The following is a 25,228-nucleotide window of genomic DNA, read 5'->3' on the forward strand; positions in this document are numbered from 1 at the left end:
TAACCAACCCAACAAAAGTTAATTTCCTTGATTAACATTTTTCTTATTTCTCTTCAAGAATTCTTAATTTATCTCATTCATATGTATTGCAGAGAACACTGTCCAAAATTACAATTTGTTATTTTTAATATCTGTACATACATTTATTTCATATAGAGACAATATTTTTCTTGATGGGATCTCTGTATTTGGGTGGGGATTTTGAAGTTAACACTTTGTAGTCTTGGTATACCAACAGAAAACCAGAAATTTAGGAATACTAGACATACTGGGGAAGTTAACATCTGGAATAACAATGAAATTAAGATAATAGGTAACATAACCTTGGTGACTTTGTTGGTATTAGGGTGTTTACAATATAAAAATATATTGGCTAAGGTGTAAATAAGGTGAAAGTACTAGTGTATTTCTCTTTATATAAAGGATAAACTTTATGAGACAATATACATATATCTTTTAAAAATATATTGTATATTAGTATTTGGGGAAGAGTGAATTGAGTATCCTCTTTTAATGAAGAATTTTAGTTTATAAGAAAGTTTCAGAGTATATCAAGAGCTGATGTACACAAGATATTACTACATCTTTCCAACAGACTGAATCCACTAGTAAATAATCAAAATGTCCCTTTCAGCTTGTATCACAACAACATGCATAAATATAGGACGGAAATAGCTCTTTAGTTGTTTTACTCTGTGCAACCTTAATTTCTTTTTGGCTCACATTCAGGTGATTTCTAAGTTTTGAGTGTGCATGCAGCATCTATGTTATGTCATTTTTTTTTTACTGAAGTATTGTTCGTAATTTATTTATATATTGTTGTTTCGACCCAAGTCTGCTTCTTGTATTTGATTGCTACTTATTTTATTAATTCTGGAAAGAGGAACACCTTTGATAATAGGTCTATTCTATCAGAACTGACCAAATAGAATATAACTTTGTAAACTTTTTGCACTTACTATTTGCAAATATCGATAATCCTGAGTTACTTTGTTTTTTTCTATTTCACTTTATATTAAAAAATTAGAAAATTTTATGCCTATAGACACAGGTAAGAAGCTTGCGTCCTGACTATACGGTTCTAGATACAGCCCCACTGCATGGCATCTTCGGCAAGTGTCTTCTACTATGGTCTCAGGCCAAGCAAAGCCTTGTGAGTGGATTTGGTAGAAGGAAGCTGAAAGAAGCCCTTTGTATATGTATATGTATGTGTGTATGTGTGTATATATATATATATATATATATATATATATATATATATATATATATATATATATATATATATATATATATATATATATATATATATGTATGTATGTATGTATATATTTATGTGTGTGTGTGTCTGTGTTTGTCACCTCACCATTGCTTGACAACCAATGTCCCCATAACTTAGCAGTTCGGCAAAATGGACCGATAGAATAAGTACTAGGCTTACAAAGTTCTGAGGTTGATTTCTTCAATTAAAACCCTTTAAGGCGGTGCTCCAGTATGGCTGCTGTCAAATGACTAAAACAAGTGAAAGAATAAAAGAATAAAAGTAAATTTATAATATGTCTACTCTGGCCATATTTGAACTCAGAATATAATGAGATGTAGGCTGCTGCAGTTTATTGTCTGACACTGGTGATTCTACCATCCTGCATCTTTGTTGATGATTATAATGGTAATAATAATGCTACCATTGACACCACTGGTGATGATAAAGATATGAGACAATGAAAAAGCCTTTACATATTTACTCAGTCTGCTAGAAATAACAGTTAAACATTTGAAGGTGACTTAACAACTATTTTTGTATAAAGATAGAACAGATATACATCTGAAAATAGTTGGTTACATTACATATTTGCTTGACTAGGATGGCCCTGGGGCTAACAAAAATACTAACATGAAATAAAAAAACAAAACAAAACAAAACTTATCAATGTTTATTTCAGGTCTTCACTCTGATTGCTTTCATCTGTGCGTGTATCAACCCCTGGTGGACACGTTGGGGTGGTGCATGGGTGCAGTTTGTTGCTATTGCTGCATTTGCTTGGAGTCTCCTTTCTTTCTTCTTCCACATCTGCCATGCCTTCAGTAATCAGAATATCCATCGTTTTCATGTAGCAGTGAGTGTGTTTTTGTTTTCTTTATCTCTTTGTTATTTTTTGTTAATATCATTTACTTTGAATGTTTCTTATCATGAGCCATCTACATCAGTGGTTCTCAACCATTTTTTTGTCTATGGATCCTTTGATTCCTATTTTACTCAACTGGACCCTCATACCCATTCAATGTTTAAAAAAATCTTATATTTTTATAATTTAATATGATTAAGAATTGTGTAAAAAAATTGTTACAATATTTTGTGTATTTAAAAAATATAGTGAATTTACTGCACATAAATTTTCATCATCATCATCATCGTTTAACGTCTGCTTTCCATGCTAGCATGGGTTGGACGATTTGATTGAGGACTGGTGAAACCAGATGGCTACACCAGGCTCCAATCTGATTTGGCAGAGTTTCTACAGCTGGATGCCCTTCCTAACGCCAACCACTCCGAGAGTGTAGTGGGTGCTTTTACGTGCCACCGGCACAAAGGCCAGTCAGGCGGTACTGGCAACGGTCATGCTTGAAATGGTGTATTTTATGTGTCACCCGCACAAGAGCCAGTCCAGGGGCACTGGCAATGATCTTGCTCGAAAGACCTTACACATGCCACGGGCACAAGTGCCAGAAAGGCGACGCTGGGCACAGGTGCCATCACGATTTCGCTTTTAACAGCAAAAATTTATATGGCATCCAAAGGGTCAAGTCCTGTCACTAATATTTTAATCACACACAAATGGGTGTCCTTTCCACTTCCTCCTAAACTCTGAAACCTTGTTTGTATGTTTGAAAAAAAATCATTAAAGATTATATCTATTCACAATGTTTTCTTTTTGATTTTTATTCTTTTCCAGGAAGCCATACTCTACAGTATATTTACAATATGTTTGTTGTCTGCTGGTATCATTGCTGCAATTAGAGCTTACAGCCGAAGTAGCATAGTAGCAGCCACAGTGAGTTTCACAAATATTTCATGTTCAAAGGAATTTTATTTCATTATTTAGAAAGATTTTGATCTCGGTACTGTAACACATTCTAAGCATTATAGGCACAGGAGTGACTGTGTAGTAAGTAGCTTACTTACCAACCACATGGTTCCGGGTTCAGTCCCACTGTGTGGCACCTTGGGCAAGTGTCTTCTACTATAGCCTCAGGTCGACCAAAGCCCTGTACATGAATTTGGTAGATGGAATCTGAAAGAAGCCTGTCGTGTGAGCCTGGTGTTGCCATCCGGTTTCACCAGTCCTCAGTCAAATCGTCCAACCCATGCTAGCATGGAAAGCGGACGTTAAACGATGATGATGATGATGATGATATATATATAAAAATATATATATATATATATATATTTATATCATCATCATCATCATCGTTTAACGTCCACTTTCCATGCTAGCATGGGTTGGACGTTTTGAATGAGGACTGGTGAACCAGATGGCTACACCAGGCTCCAATCTGATTTGGCAGAGTTTCTACAGCTGGATACCCTTCCTAATGCCAACCACTCCGAGAGTGTAGTGGGTGCTTTTACATGCCACTGGCATGAAGGCCAGTCAGGCGGTACTGGCAACGGCCATGCTCAAAATGGTGTATTTTATGTGCCACCTGCACAGGAGCCAGTCCAGCGGCACTGGTAACGATCTCGCTCGAATGACTTTTTACGTGCCAGGAATGCAACGCTGGTAATGTTCACGCTTGAATGGTGCTCTTAGCGCTCCACTGGTACAGGTACCATCACAATTTTGCTTTCGCTTGCCCTATATATATATATATATATATATATATATATATATATATATATATATATATATATATGTGTATATATATATATATATAGAGAGAGAGAGAGAGAGACAGACAGACAAACAGATAGATTAATTATCATGTACTTGTTAGAAAGCAATGTATACATATGTATTATTAATAATGAGAAGGCATGTACCTGGTAGTTAAGGTATTGCATGCAAGATCTTCAGATCACGGTTTTGATTCCCAGACCAGTGGTGTATTGTGTTCTTGAGCAAAACACTTCCGTTGCATGTTGTTCCAGTCTACTCAGCTGTAAATGGTTACCCATTTACTGGCGTCTCATTCAGGAGGAATGTTAGCCAGCTTGCCTAACCAGCAGTGCGGCATCATTCAGAAGTCACAACATTCTGACCAGCAATGTGTGACAACATCCAATAGTTTGTTTGATACAGTGATATTATTAATAATAATGTTTTACATATATGTATTTCTATTTTGCCAGATATTTACCATTATGTCTACTGTCCTATATGGTGTTGAATCAATTCTTCTATTCCGTGACTGGTCAGATAGTCGTGGCTCAAATTCTTCAGCTGAAAGACCACAACCAACTACATCAGAACCACCAAGTAATCCCAATGTATAAGTTCCTCCAGTTGAATCTCAACCTTTTTGTCTCCTTTTGTAATAAATATAATACATTTTTAAAAAAACATTTGATATAATTTTATGCCAACATTTATATTATATATAAATATAATTCATTTATTTATATATATATATATATATATATATATATATATATATATATATATATATATATATATATATACACATACACACATATATATATATATATCAATTTATCACTCTCTCTGTGTTTTTTTATATATACATACACATACATATACATGTATCAATATATTCATGTACATGCTAAATATATACAAATATATTTAGATATTTACCTGTGTATGTTATAAGAATGTATTTGTTTCTATGTGTATGTAAATATACAACACATGTAATAATATACATGCTTATACATATACAGATTACATAATATACATGAGTATATCATATATATATATATATATATATATATATATATAAATATGCAAGTGTGTATATCAGAATGAAATTGTATTTGTATATAAAATAAATCTTTCCAGAACTTTGTCTTTCTCCAGTGTTTTTTTTTCATTTAGTGAGCTTAATCAAAATTGGATTTTAATATTGATATTGCAGAGCAATATTTTTCTCATGAGGTTGAAAGAGAGATAGTATCATAACAAGTTGGACTGAGAAGAATCTACCATTCCATAAAGAACTATGTGACTAAAATGAATATTACAAATCATAATTATAAGTTATGTAATATGTATTTGAACAATCGTATAATTCGTAAAGTGAAACTGAGTTAATATACTTAAAGTTAATTATTCAACTAAATCATATCTTGTATAAGCATATGTGTATAAGAGCTAGCCATCACCCAGAGGTAAATATGGCTAGGTAGCATGTACTATGCTTTTGCTAGAGGTTTTTAGGTGCCTTTATAGTTGGAAGCAGGCAGACATACCGTATTGATTCTCATACCCTTTGATTCCATAGTGTATTCAGTATGTGACAGTTCAAAGGAGAGAGAGAGAGAGAGGGAGAGAGAGAGGGAGAGAGGGAGAGAGAGAGAGAGAGAGGGAGAGAGAGAGGGAGAGAGGGAGAGAGGGAGAGAGAGGGAGAGAGAGAGAGAGAGAGAGAGAGAGCTGCTCCAGTTTTCACTTGGTACTCATTTGCAGCTGAGTATACTAGACAGCATGAAATGAAGTATCTTGTTTAAGGACAGACCTGAATCCATGACATTATGATCATGAGTCAAATATGCTAATCACTAGGCCTTATGCTTTCACAAACACACACACACACACACACACATATAGTTACAGGGTAGTACAATCCAAAAGATCCTGGTATAGGAGGCTAGTAAGCTTCAAGCAAGTCCACAGCTATTATAGAAGGTGAAAGGTGGACGCTATTTGATAATAACCATTGTATGTTATACGCTTTATCTCATATTGAAATCAATGGAAATTTCGATAAACTGACAGTCACAATACAACGCTCAGTTTAGCAGCTATGTAAAATTGCTAAATATTCAAGTAAAAATCCAAGAATGTATGAAATAGAAAAGGTAAATAACAACTACATATGTTTCATAACTAAATGATATTTGTTTCATGACTTGTAACACATACAAAACCCATTTAGCTAATCCTCAGGTCCAAATACCTTTGAATTGTTTACATCATCACATGGAGATGAATAAATGATCCAGCAATGTAGCCACAGCACAAAAACAATAATGTATACGACTTGACAGTAATCAAACCAGAGGATTAGCTAAATGGGCTTTGTGTATGTTACAAGTTATATAACAAATATTATTTAAATACGAAACATATGTAGTCTTTATTTACTTTTTCCATTCCTTACATTCTAAGAAACATATATATATATATATCATCATTTAACATCTGCCTTCCATGTTGGCATGAGTTGGACTGTTTGACAGGAGTTGGCCAGGCAGGAGCCTACACCAGGCTTCTGTGTCTGTTTTGGTAGAGTTTTTATGACTGGATGCCCTTTTTAACACCAACCACTCAACAGATTGCACTGATTGCTTTTTATGTGGTACAAGCACAGGCAAGGTCAGTTTGGCATGGTTTTTACAGTTGGATGCCCTTCCAAACACCAACCACTTTATATACATATATATATATATATATATATATATATATATATATATATATATATATATATATATTACAATTAAAAGGGTAAAGGTTTATCAATTTATTAATTTATTAATAAATCAACAATTAATAATTTTTACCAAGCCCTTCGGTATGTAAACACCATTATCAGTGGAGAACTTATTTAAAAGTATTATCGCTCATAATCCAGAAACGTGTCTATGATTAACTTCGAATGGTTAGTTTTCATTGTCTTTTCTTCTTGTTTTTGCCTTTGTGAGTTACAAGTAATGCTATCTGTTGGAGTCTCAGCTTTTTTAGCTGCTATTTTTGAACTTCGGTATGTGGTGAAGCAAATGTTTGCTGATCCCTTAATTATGTTTATATATATATATATATATATATATATATATATATATATATATACTGGGTCATCCCATAAATAATGTGTATTTTTATACTTTTTTTATTTTTCAAAATTAATATAAACAAAGTTCTTTTTTAATCTAAAATATACCCTCCTTCATTTTCTACAATGCTCTTCCATCTATCTAGTAGACTTGCAAGGCCCCTCTTCCAAAATACTTTTCCAGTACTGTGCTGACCTTGTTTACAGAATTCATATTTTCTCCATCCAAATGATTTTGAAAACTGTTGTAAAAATGATAATCAGATGGGGCACTATCCAGTGAACATGGTGGGTAGGGCATCATTTCCCATTCAAACTACTCCAACCTTTGGAATGTCATCCTTGTTATATGTGGCCGAGCATTATCCTGATGGAAGAACACCTTTCGTCTTGAAACCAAAGATGGTCATTTTTCTTATAGTGCTGACTTAAACTGCTCACAGTGGATCTCCTTTGTTATTGTTTGGTTTGGGTTTAAAAGTTCAAAGTGAACTAAACCTTTCGTATCCCACCAACCAGATAACAACACCTTACATGGGTGAAGACCTTCTTTAGCCTGGGGTGCAGATGTTTCTCCTTTCCCTACCCACTGTCTTCAGTGCTTGAAATTTTTATAGAGAACCCATTTCTTGTCACCACTCACTATTTGGTCCAAAAAGGGTTCATTTGTGAGATGTAACAGCAAAGAAGAGCACACATTCACTCTCTGCATGTGATTAGACTTGGGAACTTTGTGAGAAACCCATTGACCCAATTTGCTGAGTTTTCCGATAACATGCAGCTGTCATTGAATTGTTGAATGACCAAATCCAAGCTTCTCTGCTAGTTCCTCAACATTTACAGTGGGATTTTGTTCCAGCAAGGTTTGCAGGACATCCTCATTGAGGTCTACGAATCTTCCAGGATGAGGCTTGTCTTCTAGGCTGTTGTTTCCAGCTCAGAATTTCTGGAAAAACTATTGACACTGGCTTATGCTTATTGTCTGATCCCCATACACTGCATTAATATTTCTCACACTTTCTGTTGTGTTGTTGCCTTTACTGGGCTCATAATGCAAAATATGGCAAATATGCTCCTTTGTTATTTCCATTATAGCTTTGAAAAAATAACTGTTAAAATCGAATTGCACTCTTCACGAAGAATGAGGACAAAGTAAAACTATTACCTGTTTTTATAGCAAGTTGATGCAGATACTCTATCCCATTCCCCTCCAACTTTTAGGTCATGCAATTGAAAAAACCGCATTATTTATGGGATGATCCAATATATATATATATGTGTGTATGTATGTGTGTGTGTGTGTGTGTGTATCTCCTTGTCTTGACATCACACATTAATTGTAAAACAAGTATCTCTATCATATTAGTGGCAGCATTCATTTTCAATCCTCTGTGGAAAAATGTCTGGTGAAGGGGAAATAGCCCCTTGCTTGAGAATAAGTGATGATTAGCAACAGAAAGAGCCATAGAAAATATACTTCAATGAATTGTCTAACTCATGCAAGCATGGAAAAGTGGACATTAGTACATTAAAACAGAGATGATGATGTTGATGGTAATGACGATGCACACATGAACAAAATGCTAAAAATAATGCTATTGACGGAGCTGGGAGACATGTGTGTATCATATATATATATATTCATATACAAACACAGACATACATATACATTTGGGCCTCATCTCAACTTAATAATGACAAAGTTCACTAAATTCTTCACTATTTTCAAAATTAATTGAAATAAAGGTAGTGTAATACAATTGTATATTTAAGAGATGAGGAATTATGTACATTATTTACATTTGATGGATATTTGTCCTCATCTTGTTTGTTGTTAACACAACATTTTGGCTGATATACCCTCTAGCCTTCATCAGTCTTGAGAAATTTCGAACCTGGGTTCTTATTCCTAAGGTATCTTTCAATGTAATTATTATTATTATTTTCAGGTCACTGCCTGGAATCGAATTCGGAATCTTGGGGTTAGTAGCCTGCATTCTTAACCACTATGCCATATGCCACGGGCATATGGCGTAGGCATAGCAGTTAAGAGCATGGGCTACTAATCCTAAGAATCTGAGTTCGATTCCAGGCAGTGACCTGAATAATATTAATACTACTACTACTAATAATAACAATAATAACATCGAAAAATACTTTAGGAATGAGAATCCAGGTTCAAAATTTCCCCAAGACACCTGATGAAGGCTGGAGACGAAACGTGTTACCAACAAACAAGATGAGGACAAATATCCATCAAATGTAAATAATGGTAGTGTATTTTGAACAAAGGGGTTAAAATGCTGCTTACAAATGTATTATGCAATCATTGTCATCGTTTAACGTTCGTCTTCTGTGCATGCATGGGTAGGATGGTTGACAGAAGCCAGCCAGGTAGAAGACTACCCCAGGCTACTGATTCAGTATTTATGGCTGGGTGCCCTTCCTAATACCAACCACTCTGTAGAGTGGGCTCATTGCTTTTTACATAGCACAAGCATAGGCGATGTTAGTTTTGGTATGATTTTTACAGCTGGATGCCCTTCCAAATGCCAACCACTTTACAGTGTAGACTGGATGCTTTACATGTGGCACCAGCACCAGCAGGGTCACCAAGTAACTTGCAAGACAAGAAATTTTGAGAGGGGTGGGGGCATTGGAAGAGATGCTCATTTGTCAGGTGATGAAAGGTTAGAGTGTGACAGAAACAGGTGTCTTGCTATAGGTACATGGTTACCTGGCGAGAGAGAGGAGAGAAAGAGAGAGTAAGTGAAGTTAAAAGTTATGGCTGGTCAAAGAGTGACCATTGGCTTCACACCTATAAAGCACTTCGCAGTATCGGTGATCTGTCAGATTCAAATGGCCAAAGGCTCATAACCTCTCTACAACTAGAGGAAGAACTATGTAATGGTCAGTTGGTTTTGTAAACAAAAGAATATTTGTCCATGCTGCTGGCTGGCTGGATTTATCCCCCATGCATGAGCTCCAGCTGTTGTGGTATTCGAAGGGGTATGACCCCATCACAGACAATTATTGTTTGTTTACAAAACCAACTGAGTGTTACCTTTTTCTCCCTTCAGTTCTACAAAGGTTATGTGTCTTCTGTCATTTGAGTCTGACAAGTCACCTATACTGCTAAGTGATTTATAGGAGTGAAACCAATGATCCTTCCATGACCAGCCATAACTTTTTTAACTTCTTGAAAAAATATATTACTGCTCTAATGCTTTAAAATGTGCTTCTTTTTCGGATGTTTGAACTACTGACGATATGCCTGAAATTGCATTTTGACCCTCTGGCCAATAACTGATGAGGAGTTGGGGACCTTCTGTATCTGTCTTCTGTTCACTTACTTAGTTTTTCAACTTGCCATTCTGCGTATTTTCCGTTCGTTTGTGCATTTACTATAAGTTTTTTCACATACACACACATATATCTAATGTATTTTCTGTGTGTTTATAACTCGAGTATTGAAATAAAGGTAGTGTAATGTTCATCCGATCGCACTGAAATTTTAAACATGGATACATGAGAAAGATTTTCAAAATTGTCAGTTTCAAAGTGAGAATCACTATTTTTGTAATCTTTTTGTCCTGTTTCTTCTGCCTATCCTATTCACTGACTGAAGTTCTAAACAATTCATTTGTACGTTTTCACATTTAAATGACAGATATATGTAAATAAAGCTTACTATTTGATTTAAATATTAGACCACAAACAACTGTATTCATTTCTGCATTTTCACACGTTTGTAATCGGCTAAAAAAATTGACATCACTCTCACTTTAGTTAACTGTAATCAACTACGTGCATTTGTGGTCAAATGTGTTCTTACAGCTGTTTTTCGTGCAATAAACCAGCTGACATGAAAAACTACTAGGAAAATGCAGTTGCTTTAAGTGAGCAAAAAAGTGAAAATGAAGCAAATAAATAACTGGTGATTACTCAATTTTCTGAAGATATTCTCAACAAAATTCAACTGAAAGTAGATAAGACTAATTGATTGCTTATAAAATGTGATTGGATTGTGCATTGTGCTCTTGAGAAAATTATTTCATTTCATATTGCTTCAGTCTCCTTGGATGCTGGTACAACACCACTTCTTTCTCCTGTTGTCATATCCTGAATGTTCCACTGGATCAAGGGTGAAGAGACTAAGAGGGTGTTTCTATCTACTCATGACTACGTAGGCACCCAAAACAATGAGTGAAAGCAGTTAATAGTTAATACTCACTTGTGAGAGACAACTGGTTGTCTGCTTTACTGTTTTGATAGCTCTCTGTGTTGGAAAAAGCCACAAATCACTACAGTATATTTTTTGCTATTGTAGGATCATTAAAGATTCCTTTGACCTCAGTGGTAGATTTATCTTTGTAGTTGGCTTACTGAGTTGAATTATTTATTCAGATTCATTTATACATACTTTTATAGCTATCACAATTGTAAAATTTGCAAGTTTCAAAGATAAAACTTTGTTGTATTCGTTAGGCATGAATTTAATAATCTAATTCAGTATTAACGGATATGATGCTGTTATTTACAATTTACAAGAAACAATTTATTAATAAAAACAACAGGAATCCATTTTAATTTAAACTTTATTCAAATCAATAAAATTTCATTAAATTATTAGAAGAAATTAAACAACTTGAACAGAACCATAAAACTGAGGATATTTGTTGCTTTTCTTTAAACATATAAATCAGCCACAAATCCTACAGAAATATTGACATTTGGCATTCTATCCCTTTGATTTATTCAAGGAAAAGATACACCAGCTTTCCTTAATGATTTAGATCACAGTATAATAGACATGAATTTCATCAGCTCCGTAAACAGAAGCCAAAATAACCATTAGAAAACTCATATTCTCAAGTATAAAGTAATGTTATATCAATAAGTCAGAATTCCAATATATAATAGCTATTGAAATATATAATAGGACATATTTATATGTCAAAAACAAAAAGTAACCAGCTTGCTTAAACTGTAATTAAGAAGTTAAGATTTGGCAAAATAAATAAATAAGAGGAAAATTCTTCCCCACAAAGAGCTTAAGAGTGAATATTACATAATACTACCCAGGGAGCTTGAAATGTGTCACCTCTATACTGCAAAAGTAAATAAAAAAAGCTTCAGAAATTTAATAGGTAATTTTTTTACAAACTTTTGAATTCCCAGAAATATGATCAAACATGATAATTTCTTTAGATTTTTTTATCCAGTTTAGTAATGAAACCCAAACATGAACACTAATACTTTTAGATACCATATCTAAATACCAAAATTCTTCTTGAATGTCAAATATACCTAAAACATTAGCATATTGTAACAATCTGATAGTTGTATCCATCAATAAAAAAAAAATTAATTTAAAAAATGTCACCAGGTAAAAACCACTGACAAAAGAAATATTGGTTTCAAATTTTTGGCACAAGGCCAGAAATTTTTGGGGAGGGATCAAGTTGATTCGATTGACCCCAGAGTTCAACTGGTACTTATTTTATCGACCTCGAAAGGATGAAAGGCAAAGTTGACCTCAGCAGAATTTGAACTCAGAATGTAAAGACGAAATGCCACTAAGCACATTGCTCAGCATGCTAACAATTCTGCCAGCTCACTGCCTTACTGACAAGATTAATATTGATTTCTTCTGATTTGGCACAAAGCCAATTCTGATAGAGAAAGGATGTAGTCAACTGGATTGACCCAATATAATATTGATACATATTGTGTATTTGATTTTTTATCAGCACAAGAAGTATGGAAGTCAAAGTTCCTAGCACAACTTGAACTCAGATAAGTGAAATACCAAACTAATTAAGATAAAACATCAAGTCAGGAGTTATTCTGTCTCATCTGTCTCAGCCACAGTTAGTGTTTCTAAGTAGTGGTATAAAAAAATACAATGTTATACTGATAGTTTTAAATTCAACGCTTAAAAAAACTTAAATGTTATTGAAAACAGTCAACACATTATCACTTACATTTGCACAAATAAAAATGTCTACAAAAACATCACAGATACTCCCATATATGTATAAACAAACTAGCACTCTCATATTTACAAGCCCTGGAATTACCTTGGCTCAAACAAAGAAGCCTTACACTCTGTTAGTGACTGGCTTGAATTCTGCATAGAATAATTTAAATAAATCATGGGAAAAATACACACACACACTACATATACATCATCATTATCATCATCGTTTAACGTCCGCTTTTCATGCTAGCATGGGTTGGACGATTTGACTGAGGACTGGTGAACCGGATGGCTGCACCAGGCTCCAATCTGATCTGGCAGAGTTTCTACAGCTGGATGCCCTTCTTAACATCAACTACTCTGAGAGTGTAGTGGGTACTTTTACGTGCCACCGGCACAAGGGCCAGTCACGCATATATACAACAAACACTGTCATCTGAAAAAAGTCTCCTGAAACAAATATAAAAATATTTCTGATGTTGAAAACACCCATATATTCCAATGTAAGGTATATTAATGGAACACTCCCATCAAAACTTTTACTAAATGCCCAATTTAGCAGTTTGGGGCAGTCAACAAAAAAAACTATGTCCAGTTTGTGGAAGTTGGTTGCCTAGCAGATGTGGACATTTCATTCAAAATTAAAGAGAAAGAAGATATTTATGGTCAACTGCTTCGAACCCTACAACTTCTCTATCCAAATTATAAGTTTACATTTGTACCAATCACTGGTGTGCTTGACAAAGTGATAGTGTGGGAAAAACTCAGGTTTTCAGACTAAAAAAGAGACCCTCTCGCTTGTATTCTGCAAATTCAATCTGTAAGTAGAACAAGGTTTTTTTCTGAAATCCAATATATAACTCCATAGTTGCTTTGTCATCTAAATTCCAATGTTGGAGCTTTGTTTTTAGTTAGAAACTAACGCCTTCTTTATAGGAAAAAATTCAAAGAGGCAAAAAAAAGCATGTATACGCATGCATCATACATACATACATACATACAAACATACAGAAATAAATAACATGAAAGAATACTCATGGAATGTTTCTGTGAAAATCTCAGTAAAATGTAGATCAGATATAATGATTTGTGAAAGACAAGAGAAAAGTGCAGCAGTGGAAATCAGTTGCACAGCAACGTTAAGTTCTTCATATTTAACTTGTTTCAGTCATTGGACTGTGGCCATGCTGGGGCACTGCTTTGATGGGTTTAGTTGAATTGAACCCAGTATTTACTTTTTAGGTCTGGTACTTATTCTATCAGTCTCTTTTGCTGAAACTGCTAAGTTATGGGGGATGTAAGCACCGATTGACAAGAGTTGAGGGCAAGGGGAGGGACAAACAAACATTTATGTATACACACACACACACAATGGGCTTTTGCATCGTTTCAGTCAACCAAATTCACTTGTAAGGCATTAGTCAGCCCAGGAGTATAGTAGAAGACACTTGCCCAAGATTCTGTGCAAGGAATGAGCATGAAACCATGTGGCTGCAAAGCAAGCTTCTTAATTACCCAGATATGCCTGTAAAAAACAAAACATATATGACAAACTAATGAGGAATCTGTACATAATATACCTTGATGATAGCTTTAACGTTGTATGTGTAATTATTGGGACACTTAAATATGTAACTATCTCAGTATCAATTTTGAGAAGATGGACTTCACAAAACCAGAAAGAACATGGTTAAGTAGGAAATAAATATTACAAGCCATTAATTGAACTGTGAAAACCTGTAACAAATACATATCCACATATGTAGACATACAAACAATGCATATGTAAACATAACTAGACCAAAATATACAGATGTACATGTGCAATGGCATTCATCCTTATACATACAGTATGCATGTACGACCATCTAAATGTCTAAATTCCAATGACAGAACCTTGTTTTTAGGTTAGTAACCAACACTTTTACAATTGGAGAGAAATTTAAAAAATAAAATCAGATCATTCACAGATTCATGAAAATACATGTCCATACACATATAAGAATATTTCAACAGACTTGAAAACTATGTAAATCAGAGGTTTTCTCTTACAAGATAATATCCCACAATGCATTTGCAGTACAATTTATAGTATCAACAATCAGAATACTTGTGTGGACTAGAGGAAATTTTCTCCATTGATATTAGACCTGCATGATCCTGACATTAATTAGAAGCTTCCAGGGAAATAATGAAATCAACAGGCTCTATCCCAAAAGGAAAGAAGAGTGACTTCCAATCAATCTAGATAACCATATGGTACTATTAAGTTACTATCTACTTAACAGCAATAGTAAAAAGAAATACATTAACTAAGGGCTCAAAAGTGAAGAGAACACAATTTTACAAGTTGGGTGTGAACTCCCTAAAAATACTCAGCTCTTAATGACATTCTATGCAACCTGAGAACTGATTTATTTCTCAACAAAGACCTGGAGGAGAAACCCTCTGCACACCAAAAAATAGTTATGAATAGGTAGATTTACTGTAAACTTGAAAGGATTATGCTAATTTTGACATGATATGTAACCTTTTTTTTAACTTGGGGCCATTAGATCATGTTTGAAGATTATGCTTTTACAATCCCAAATCAAGAAATAACAAGAAAGCATACGTAAAATAACAGAGACAGTGAATGCTTAAAGCCCCAAAAGTGTTATGTCACATATCTGTGGCTGATAATATGCATATGACAAACAACTGCTCCAATATATTAACAAACACTACTTTCTGGTTCAGGTATGATGATATTGCTAAAACAATATACAGTGACGTCAATAGGAAAGATTGCTTTGGTATAAATATAAAAAAATATTTGTTGTTGAGTACTTACATACATTTCAATACAAGGAATATTGGTGGGTTCTTCTATCAAAACTTCCATCAAATGCAAACATAACAGGCTTAATATAGTTGTTTGAGAAAGGAATGACAAATTATGTACTATTATCAAGGTTGCAGTTATTAATTCTTCTTTCAAAATTCTAAGAAAAAAGAATATTTATGGTCAACTATTTCAACACATACATCATCTTTACTTAGATTATAGAATTACATTTATTTCCATCATCATGGGTTTACTTGGTAGTAATCTCAGAAATTACACTTTGTAAATTCAAAATATAATTTTCTTAACTTCAACATATTGTTATCTAAATATTAGAAATAAAGCATTTATTTTTTGTAAGAAACCAGTCTCTTTTTTAAGGAAAATTCAAAGAATTGCAAGAGAAACTTCACCCACAAGCATACATTGCATATACCATACATGTACATAGCGTTTTTTTTTTTTTTTTTTTCTCCGTGTTTTTCTCCTTGTCTCCGTATTCTTTCTGTTGAAGAGCGTAGCTCGAAACGTCAAAGACTTTCCGTATTCCCGAGCGTCATACTAATATATACTTTTGTTATTTACACCACCTGTCCTCGTCTGTTGTTATTATTTGTATATTCTCCCCTATGTGTATATATATATATATATATATATATACCAATACGGTTTTTCAGTAATACATGCCCAATTAAATAAGAAATTCAGATGCTTTATAATATACTTTCCATTAGACAGAGTAATTAGACATGTTCATGATAGGGTCAATAATAAAATAAAGTTAGAGAAAGAATGAGTGAGTAGAAAATATTAGTTAGAGGTTTGCTTATCTAATCTTTTTCATTATTGTAATATGCACTGTATGATAGCAACACCAAAAAAAAAAAAAAAGACAGAAGGGATAGAAATAGCAGGAGACATTCTTATATAGGGATCATGAGTTTCAATAACTTAGTGATAAAATTTTTCATTTACTTCATAACCAGTAACAGTAGTTGTTGCAACATAACTGTTAGATTATAACTGAAGAATTCCTGCAGAAGCAGGTTGTGGCATTCTGTAATTGGATAACATTTGTGTTAAAAGAGAAAGGTTCTTTAAATCATTAGAATTCTTTCATAAAGTGTAACTGTGTTAGTCAATGTAAATTATTTATTCCGAAATTCCTTGGAATTGATTGTAAGATATTCAATTTAATGGGAGAAAACATATATATATATATATATATTTTTTTTTTTGCAAAGTGCCTATGATCATCTACACATATACCTACAGCCACAATCAGAAGGAACAATAAAAAAAAAAACTACCAATATACAAAGGATTTCTACTGAAGTATTTTGTAAATAAATACAACACTGGTTGAGAAAAAAAAAAAAAATTAGAGATAAATTATGTCCAATTATCTGCCATAGTTGTCCCATCTTTGACCATCCCTTCAGACATATTTCTGCCCAAATCAAATCAAATTTAAAATGGACAAAATATTTTACAAGGAGAATGTCACAGTATTGTGGAAAATGAGGCAAACATTTCAATAATCTTCCTCTCTTTTTACCCTCCAAATTTCCCACTGATCCTCTGAGCTTTCCCCTCACATCTTTGGCTTGCTCCGATCGTTTACCTTGACACTCTTTAAACCACCCTTACTGAAGCCACAGATGGAATTCAACAGAGCAGTACGGGTGTTATCTGGTGCTGCAGTTGAAGTAGTAGTTTTATTTGAAGCAGCAGGTGGAGGAGGTGGAGGAGGAGCTGGTGGTGAAGACATAGCAGTGGCAACAGCATTAGAGCTTTTAGCAACTGGCATGGTTGATGACATCAGTGGTGGTGGTGGTGGTGGTGGAGGGGGCGGCGGCGGCGGCGACTGTATTGATGGTGCAGCCGGTGCAAACTTTGTACCAGGCGCACCAGCAGACGTTGTTCCATTGCCTACAAAATAAATAAATAAATAAAATTTATCAAAAATATGTCATTACATGAAAAAAACCTACAACTAAATATTGATTTCATATTTTGGCACAAGGCCAGCAATTTTAGGGGAGGGGGTAAGTTGATTACATTGATCCCAGTACTCAACTGGTACTTATTTTATCAACCCTGAAAGGATGAAAGCCAAAGGCAACCTCAGCAGAATTTGAACTCAGAACATAAAAACAGACAAAATACCACTAAACATTTTGCCTGATGTGCTAATGATTCTGCCAGCTCACTGCCTTTTCTTCAACCAAATATTAAAACAAAGAATATTGGAAATCTTTAAGGAAACTTCACCTTAGAATTAACTATAAACAAAATATATTGTTATATAAACCAATTTAATAGTGAGATAATGAAACTACTTTTCTGGTAAACCACCCAAACTTAATTCCAGAATGTTATTTTAAATCTTGCTAAATGCTCTCTATGGTTTTCAAATACCCCCAAAACCCCAACAAAACCCAAATAACAGCTAGGTCATGATTATTTGATACTTCTATAAAAGTACCAGTATGTTTGATCTTATCAAGCTAATATTACTATAATCATAACTAGATATAAAGTTGTTGACACTAAATGAATGGAATTAGGTTCTCAAAGCATTGACCAGCCATTATTTCAACAGTTAATACTGATGTTTGAATTTTGAGAAATTTGAATTGTATTTCAGATTATATCAACTTTCTTTCTGCTCTGAATACTTTTGTTCCTGATAGCCTAGGTCAGCTAAGCTTCAGCACACTTAGTGACCATATGCTTCTGATTAAGAGAAGCTCATAGTTCAGCAATTCAAGGTATACAGATATCAAATGTTACTGAACTATATTTAGCTCACTCAGCATTTGATCAGTAACCAACTTCAAAGTAAATTAGTTCACTGTAGTGACCTACTAAAACAGACAGCCATACATTAGATGATAAAAATCATGTAAGTAAGGAAAATGGTATGAAGACAATCTGAGCAGCAAAGTTTCTTTTCAAGAAACTTTCCAATCTCTTTCCTAGGCAACTTCATAAAATTTAGCTTTAAATTTTTTATATAATCTTCTCCCATCAACATATGTTGGGTATGATAACAGATATGCACATAATCCATTAATCTGTGTGACACTGTTCCTCATTTACGTCAAAGATAATATCTAGTTCACTGTTCCTCACAGGAAAACTATGGTTGTTATGAGTTTACATAGCTACAGCTTAAATACAGAACAAAAAAAAATGAAGTTTAATCCAAAGATTATTATTTGGCCGCAAGTCAATTCTGACTGAGCAGACCTATGATCAAAAGCAATTCAACAGTGACCATCCCCTTAGTCTTTTGTTTAGAAGTATTTAGGACTACATTATCTCATATGTCATTCTTTTGAATGTGATTTAAGGAAAATCTGATTACTATTTCTTGCAGTTCAAGAGAATATGTAAAGACACCCTGTTAACTTGTTTAATCCTTATCTTATCAGTTTTCTGGATTTAGGATCTTCATTCAAGCATTCAATGAATGACCTCTGAAGTCAACACAAGATATAAAGAAAAAAATGCATTTTCCTTTAAATTCTAAGAAATTTAAAGTTTTCTATACAACCTTAAGAACAAAAATTTATTAAATCATAAAGAAATTTTAATGTGAGGTTTCTAAAGATTATTCTTTGACATAATAACCATTTTTTAATTAGATTTTTTTTTCTACAGAACTTATATATATTGTTTCTGAAATTAGCCAACACTCCCTCAACAAATGATATACTTGTAGTCACTTACACCTATTAATTTGTTTGTTTTTGTTTGATATTTCAAAGAAAGATAGAAACAGAAAATTATAGAAAAAAATAAAGTGAAAAACTGAGATCAAATCACTTACCTTACCCCTACTTATTTCTTAAAGATTTATAAGAAAGATAAAAGAAACAGTGAAATAACTTTTATAAGATCAACAGTTATAATACAATAAAAGTACTTCGATTTACTGTAAATAATACATATGAGCTTGTTGGTGGAACTAGTGGTATATTTCTGATACAAGTTGTATTTGCAAGTATCTGAAAACTTTGTGATAGTGTCATCAAATTCTAAAAAAATGATAACATGATAATGAAAACAGGAATTTAAAGCCAGAGTGGGAGGTAAGTTTTGCATGTCTCATTGAAGAAAGTAAACCTTTATGTTTTATTTGTCATGTGTCACTCTGTCATTACAAAAACCAATAACTTGAACCATCACTATCAAGCAAATAAAAAAAAATTTCATTTGGTGATCTACCTAAATCAGAATTAGAGAAAAACAAATTGTGCTTAAATCATCACTAAACAGCCAACAGACACTATCAATAATGTTTAATAAGTAAGCTGATACTACAACTGAAGTTAGTTTTGTTGTCAGTGAATAGTGCTCATGCTAAGTGCCCATATTCCGACAATAAATTTAAGAATATAACTGAAGATGTTGCATTATTATATCTTCATTGATTAATAGCACAGATACCAATTTCATGCTAAACAGGTGTATCTCCCAGATCAGTGCTGATGTTACAGACAAAATACAAAATTATTTAAAGAGTTTCCTTGTATTCAGTTAAGCTCTTGACAAATCTACAGACTTATAAGACAACCCACAACTGGCAGTATTTGTCCATTGTTTCCTCTGAAAGAGATGTTGGACTTTGTATCATTAAAAGAAACAATTTATGATGTTGACATTAAATATACATTTGATAGAGTTTTAACAAAAACTGTTGTTCCCCTGTATAAACTCATCTTTGTTGCAACAGAGAGAGGAGATGCAATGATGGGGGAAATATTGGATTCATTACACTCATACAAAGTGATCCTGTCACAACATTATTTACTATGAACAACTGGCAACTAGATATTTCAAATCTAAAGATATGTATTCTGTCTTTGAAATTGTTAATTTCATTTACTTAAAAGGAAAAGCTATAAACATTTCTGAAATTTTATTGAAGAATTGTAGCTTGAAAATAAACCCAGTAAGATTTCTTTCTGTTGCACTGTGAGGTCTTTATAGCTAGTAATGTCTAGAGTAAATTTGTGGATTTGTTAGAGCCTATTAATACTTTTCTTACAGAAAAAAAAGAAAAACTTATCTTCCTCTGGAAAATGAATGAGAGTAAAATCCTGATTATCAGCTACAAATGTTCAACTTAACACTCTAAAGGAAAGGTAAGATTGTTTCTAATCCTACTCAGTTTCCAGTTTTCAGATTACAATAAAAGATTCTTAATGAGATATACTGTCAAGAAACTTTAGTCACTTTTTCAACCTCAAGAAGTGAGTCAATACTTTTCTTGATATTGAAATAAAAATTTAAAAAAAAAAACCCTACTAACTGGAAGATTACAAAAATAAATTACAAGGACTTCTAGATAACTACCTAGACAGAATTGATTACTTGCCAAAGTTGAAGCCCTGCTTGGTCTTTCTTGAACACTATCTGATCGAGGATTTAGACAATGATGGTTGTTAAATACTTGAATCATTCACAGTGGAAATTAAACTAATGGAATTACAAGAAGACCTGGGTCTAAAGGTGATCCACAAGTTTCAGTTTACAACTGAGTCTGGAAATAAGTTCTGGGAATAAAATATCCTACAGTGAAGAAAACTAGAGTGTGATTCATTTCAATTTTCTGTGAATCACTCTGTAATGAAGTTTGTCAAGTCAAAGCACTATACAATCCTTACAAATAAAAGTCAGACAGTTAATTCATACACTCTTGACAGTATTCAACAATTTACAGCCAGGATAGAGACCCACAAGACCTCTCCTAAGCAGTAAATAATGGCTTTAACAGCCTGAAAATTGTAATGTCTATCATAAGCAGCATCTGATAAGGCTGCAATTCTTTAAGGTGGTATATGATTGAAATATTTCTAATTTTCTAAGTTCTTTGTGTTTTAATATCTCCACGTTTCAAGTAAATAATTACTAAGACAATAAATAAATCAAAAATATATGTTTTCCCTTTTAAGCCTTACTTTAGGCAGCATAATTCATGTTACTGAAATACAAATTTGTATATTTCCCGAGATATTCCTCAGTTCATTAACTATACACTAATATAGTTAAATCAAACACTAGTCAAGATTTTGAAAATATGAGTCCTTTGTAATTACTCTGGAACTACATAGATGAATAAAAATTATTGAACACATGTATTTTTTAATATCTATATAAATTTTTTGTAACAAAATATGTAACAATAAAAATGGGTTTGTAAATTTTGTTTATGTTTTGCAACTCTCCAGACATTTGGAATTTATTGTATATGGCACTCACATTAAATAAATTTGGCTACCCATGTCATGTAACAAAGATACTCATATGACAAAACATGTAGACATTAGACACAGACATGCATACAAATGTGTGTATGTGTGTGCACATCTGTAAACATACATGCATATACAAAATATTTGGCAAAAGATGTATTATTGTCTGGTAATAAATATTTAAGCCTCACCCTATTGAACATATATTTCTATAACTGTACCCTTAAACTATAGCATTCTTCTGATATAATATATTTTAACAAAGCCAGGATTGTTTCTGTTTACATTAATGCTGAAATAGTTCAACCATATTCTATTGATTTAAACAATAACCCTCCCACTCTATTTAATATAATATCTTTAATAAGTATTCCAAGTTGAATGGTTTGGCTATAGTTTAAAAATGTTTATACTGAAATAAATATCATAATTATCCCACTCTTATAACATGTTGTTTTTCCAGAATGTAGGTAAGATGCCTTCATTTAGATCTGTAATCATCATCATTATCATCTTCATTTGACATTAATTTTTCATGCTGGCATGGGGATGGTTTGACAGGATCTAGCAACCTGCAGGGCTGCATTGAGCTCCAATGTCATCTTTGGCATGGTTTCTACATCCGGATGCCTTTTCTAATGCTAACTACTTTACAGTGTGTACTGAGTGCTTTTTCTGTGCCACTGGCACTTGCAAGACAGAAAAAGTTCAAGAAAAAAAGGATAAAGCACCCATGACTAAGTTTGGGGAGCATGGAATATATGAGAGAGGAAGGTGGCTTTATGCCAGGTGTTGAGGGGCTAACGTATGATAGAGGGACAAGCACAGGTGTCTTGCTTTGGAGGAGATACATGACTATTCCATCACAAAATATATTTTAACAAGAGATAATTTACATATATTTGTCTATCGAGATTAGAGTCAGTTCACCGGATTTTATAATCTTGTGGGGTGAAGTTAGAAGTGCTTAAGACACCCTATATATATATACATACATACATATCACTAAGATTAGGAAGCAGACATTAGAAATACAAAAACTTCAAAATTTATTCAAACACAAACACATATTTAAAAAAGACATCAAAAACTAAAAAAAAACCAACATGCTATAAAAATCTACAAAGAAATGAAAGAAATTAGATAATGCTTAACATTGTTAACTTTTATTCTATTCCAATGTTAGATAAGACTATTATGTCACTTCTATTTTTTATTAGTTCAGCCAAGAGGAAGGGGCTATAATCATAGCCTTCACAGAGCCTCTACAACTGGTGAAAACTTTGCTCTGTGAAAACTGATAGAAATGGTTGCAAAATAAGCATGTAAAGGGTACAATATTCCAGAAAGCTAACATCATGGGAAGGAAGGACTAGGGGTTAGTGTGGGACTAGTTGGGGGAGGATACAATATTGGTGATAAGAAAAAAGAAGAGGGAATCAGGAATGCCTGATTGGAGGTGGCATAACACCAACCAGCACTGGAGAGCATATGCTATAATAGTAGCAGTAGAAAAGACAGAGAGAGGAGACAGCATATCTATGGGCCAGCTGTTGGGAGTGTGTTTGAGAGAGACATCATATCAATCAACTGAATGGTCTTTCTTTGGATGCAGTCCTGGATATGTATGCAGCAGTAGCACTGTTTTAGATGTAGGAAAAGTACTCCAGCATGGATCTTATTTGAGCTTTGTAGAGAAAGTTAGCAATTGTTGGGGATGAATTTTTTTCTTTCTGGTATTGAAAATAAAACCCTGTCTTTCATGTGTAGTCATTGCTATGTTGAGGATCTGTGTTTACCAGAAGATATTCTCGGTGATGGCGAGGCCAAGTATCTCAAGTAATCGTTAGGGTTCTAACCATGCACTGTTCATACATATAGGTGAGTGAGATTTGCAAATGGTTATACCAGGTTTTAAACTATATCTTATATTGCAATTTGTGAACAATAAAATTGTTCTACTGAGAGGTTGCTGAATGTGGAGAATATTTGGGAGAGAAGAGACTATTCTAAGGGAACTCAACAGAGAGACTAGCAAATGAAATTCACTGTGAAATGGGGAAAATGACTATTAAAGATATGAAAGCAAAGAAAATATTTATAGCACCAGCAATAGTCACCAAGATACTGAAAATATCATGTGAAGTAGAGTGTGAACTGGTTATATACACAGTTAATCAGGTGGGAGAGGAAAGGGTTGTTCTTAATGACTTAGTGTTGAATGTCATCAACAGCTTCTGAGCAAAAGAGAAGCTCTAGATAAGAGCAACTACAGAAACATTAAACTAATGGACCATATTATGAAAGGAATAAAAAAAAATATAGCACAATTAATTAGGAAGGAAATGAGCTGAGGTATAGTTTAAGTTTGTGTCAGAACAGGGTGCCATTGATGTGTCTTTTTAGTGAGATGATTACAAAAGTTCTTAGCAAAGAACAAGTCAATGTACCTAGCATTTGTTGACCTGGAGAATGCTTTGGTGTGCTTCCAAAATCTGTAATCAAGTTGACATTAAGAAAAATAAATGCAGATGAATGGTCTATGAGAGCCATGTAGAGATCTTGTCACCAAGGTTAGGTGAGAGTTAGCTATGAAATTATTGAGGAATTTAGCCTGTAGGTGTGTGTCTTGCAGGGCCTTCCAGATACTTCCCACATAGTTCTCCAGGCCACAACAGAGGAGTTTAAGACCAGCTGTTCTCGGGAACTTCAGTATGCTGATAGCCTGATCCTCATAGCCAAATCCATTTAAGAATCAAAGGGTCTTAAAGTAAACAGTAAAGACAAAGCAAGAAATTAACAGAATTGTACTGCCATCTGTGAAGGAGCCATGCTACAAAAACAGAAAAGGGTATGTAAGAATTTCATACAGTGTACCCAATGTAAACTAAGGTGCAGTGGTATCATAAGCAGGTTGACAAAGAGAAGGGCTTTGCATATAGCAGTTAACAGTAGAGCATCAATGAAATAAATTCTTTACAATGCTCAGAGGGCCCCTTAGGATAGTTGGGTTCTGTTACCTAGGTGACGAAATTAGTAGTGGAGGTTGGTGTTCCAAAAGCATAACAGCTGGAGTAGAAATAAACAAAGAATTTTTTTCTTTTTGAGTGATGGGTGGATTATAAGATGCTTGTGCACAAAGTATGA

At 33.7% G+C, this 25,228-nt stretch overlaps 2 protein-coding genes across 6 annotated transcripts in view; one reads left to right on the forward strand and one right to left on the reverse strand.

Moving 5' to 3' along the window:
* LOC106878934 (CKLF-like MARVEL transmembrane domain-containing protein 7) overlaps nt 1-4,576 on the forward strand; it is a 55,244-nt gene extending 50,668 nt beyond the window's left edge. For all 4 annotated transcript variants that reach the window (XM_014928300.3, XM_014928302.3, XM_014928301.3 and 1 more), the window contains exons 3-5: nt 1,941-2,114; nt 2,952-3,050; nt 4,349-4,576. In XM_014928300.3, the coding sequence (XP_014783786.1) occupies nt 1,941-2,114; nt 2,952-3,050; nt 4,349-4,492 (417 nt within the window). In that variant the 3' untranslated portion in view covers nt 4,493-4,576. The remainder of the gene's footprint in view (nt 1-1,940; nt 2,115-2,951; nt 3,051-4,348) is intronic.
* A 12,162-nt stretch (nt 4,577-16,738) lies between these two features.
* LOC106878940 (PX domain-containing protein kinase-like protein) overlaps nt 16,739-25,228 on the reverse strand; it is a 53,496-nt gene continuing 45,006 nt past the window's right edge. For both annotated transcript variants that reach the window (XM_089350645.1, XM_014928312.3), the window contains one exon: nt 16,739-17,747. In XM_089350645.1, the coding sequence (XP_089206771.1) occupies nt 17,410-17,747 (338 nt within the window). In that variant the 3' untranslated portion in view covers nt 16,739-17,409. The remainder of the gene's footprint in view (nt 17,748-25,228) is intronic.

The sequence above is a fragment of the Octopus bimaculoides genome, chromosome 1, assembly GCF_046866305.1.
Source record: "Octopus bimaculoides isolate indiv1 chromosome 1, ASM4686630v1, whole genome shotgun sequence".
NCBI classification, from domain to species: Eukaryota; Metazoa; Mollusca; class Cephalopoda; order Octopoda; family Octopodidae; genus Octopus; species Octopus bimaculoides.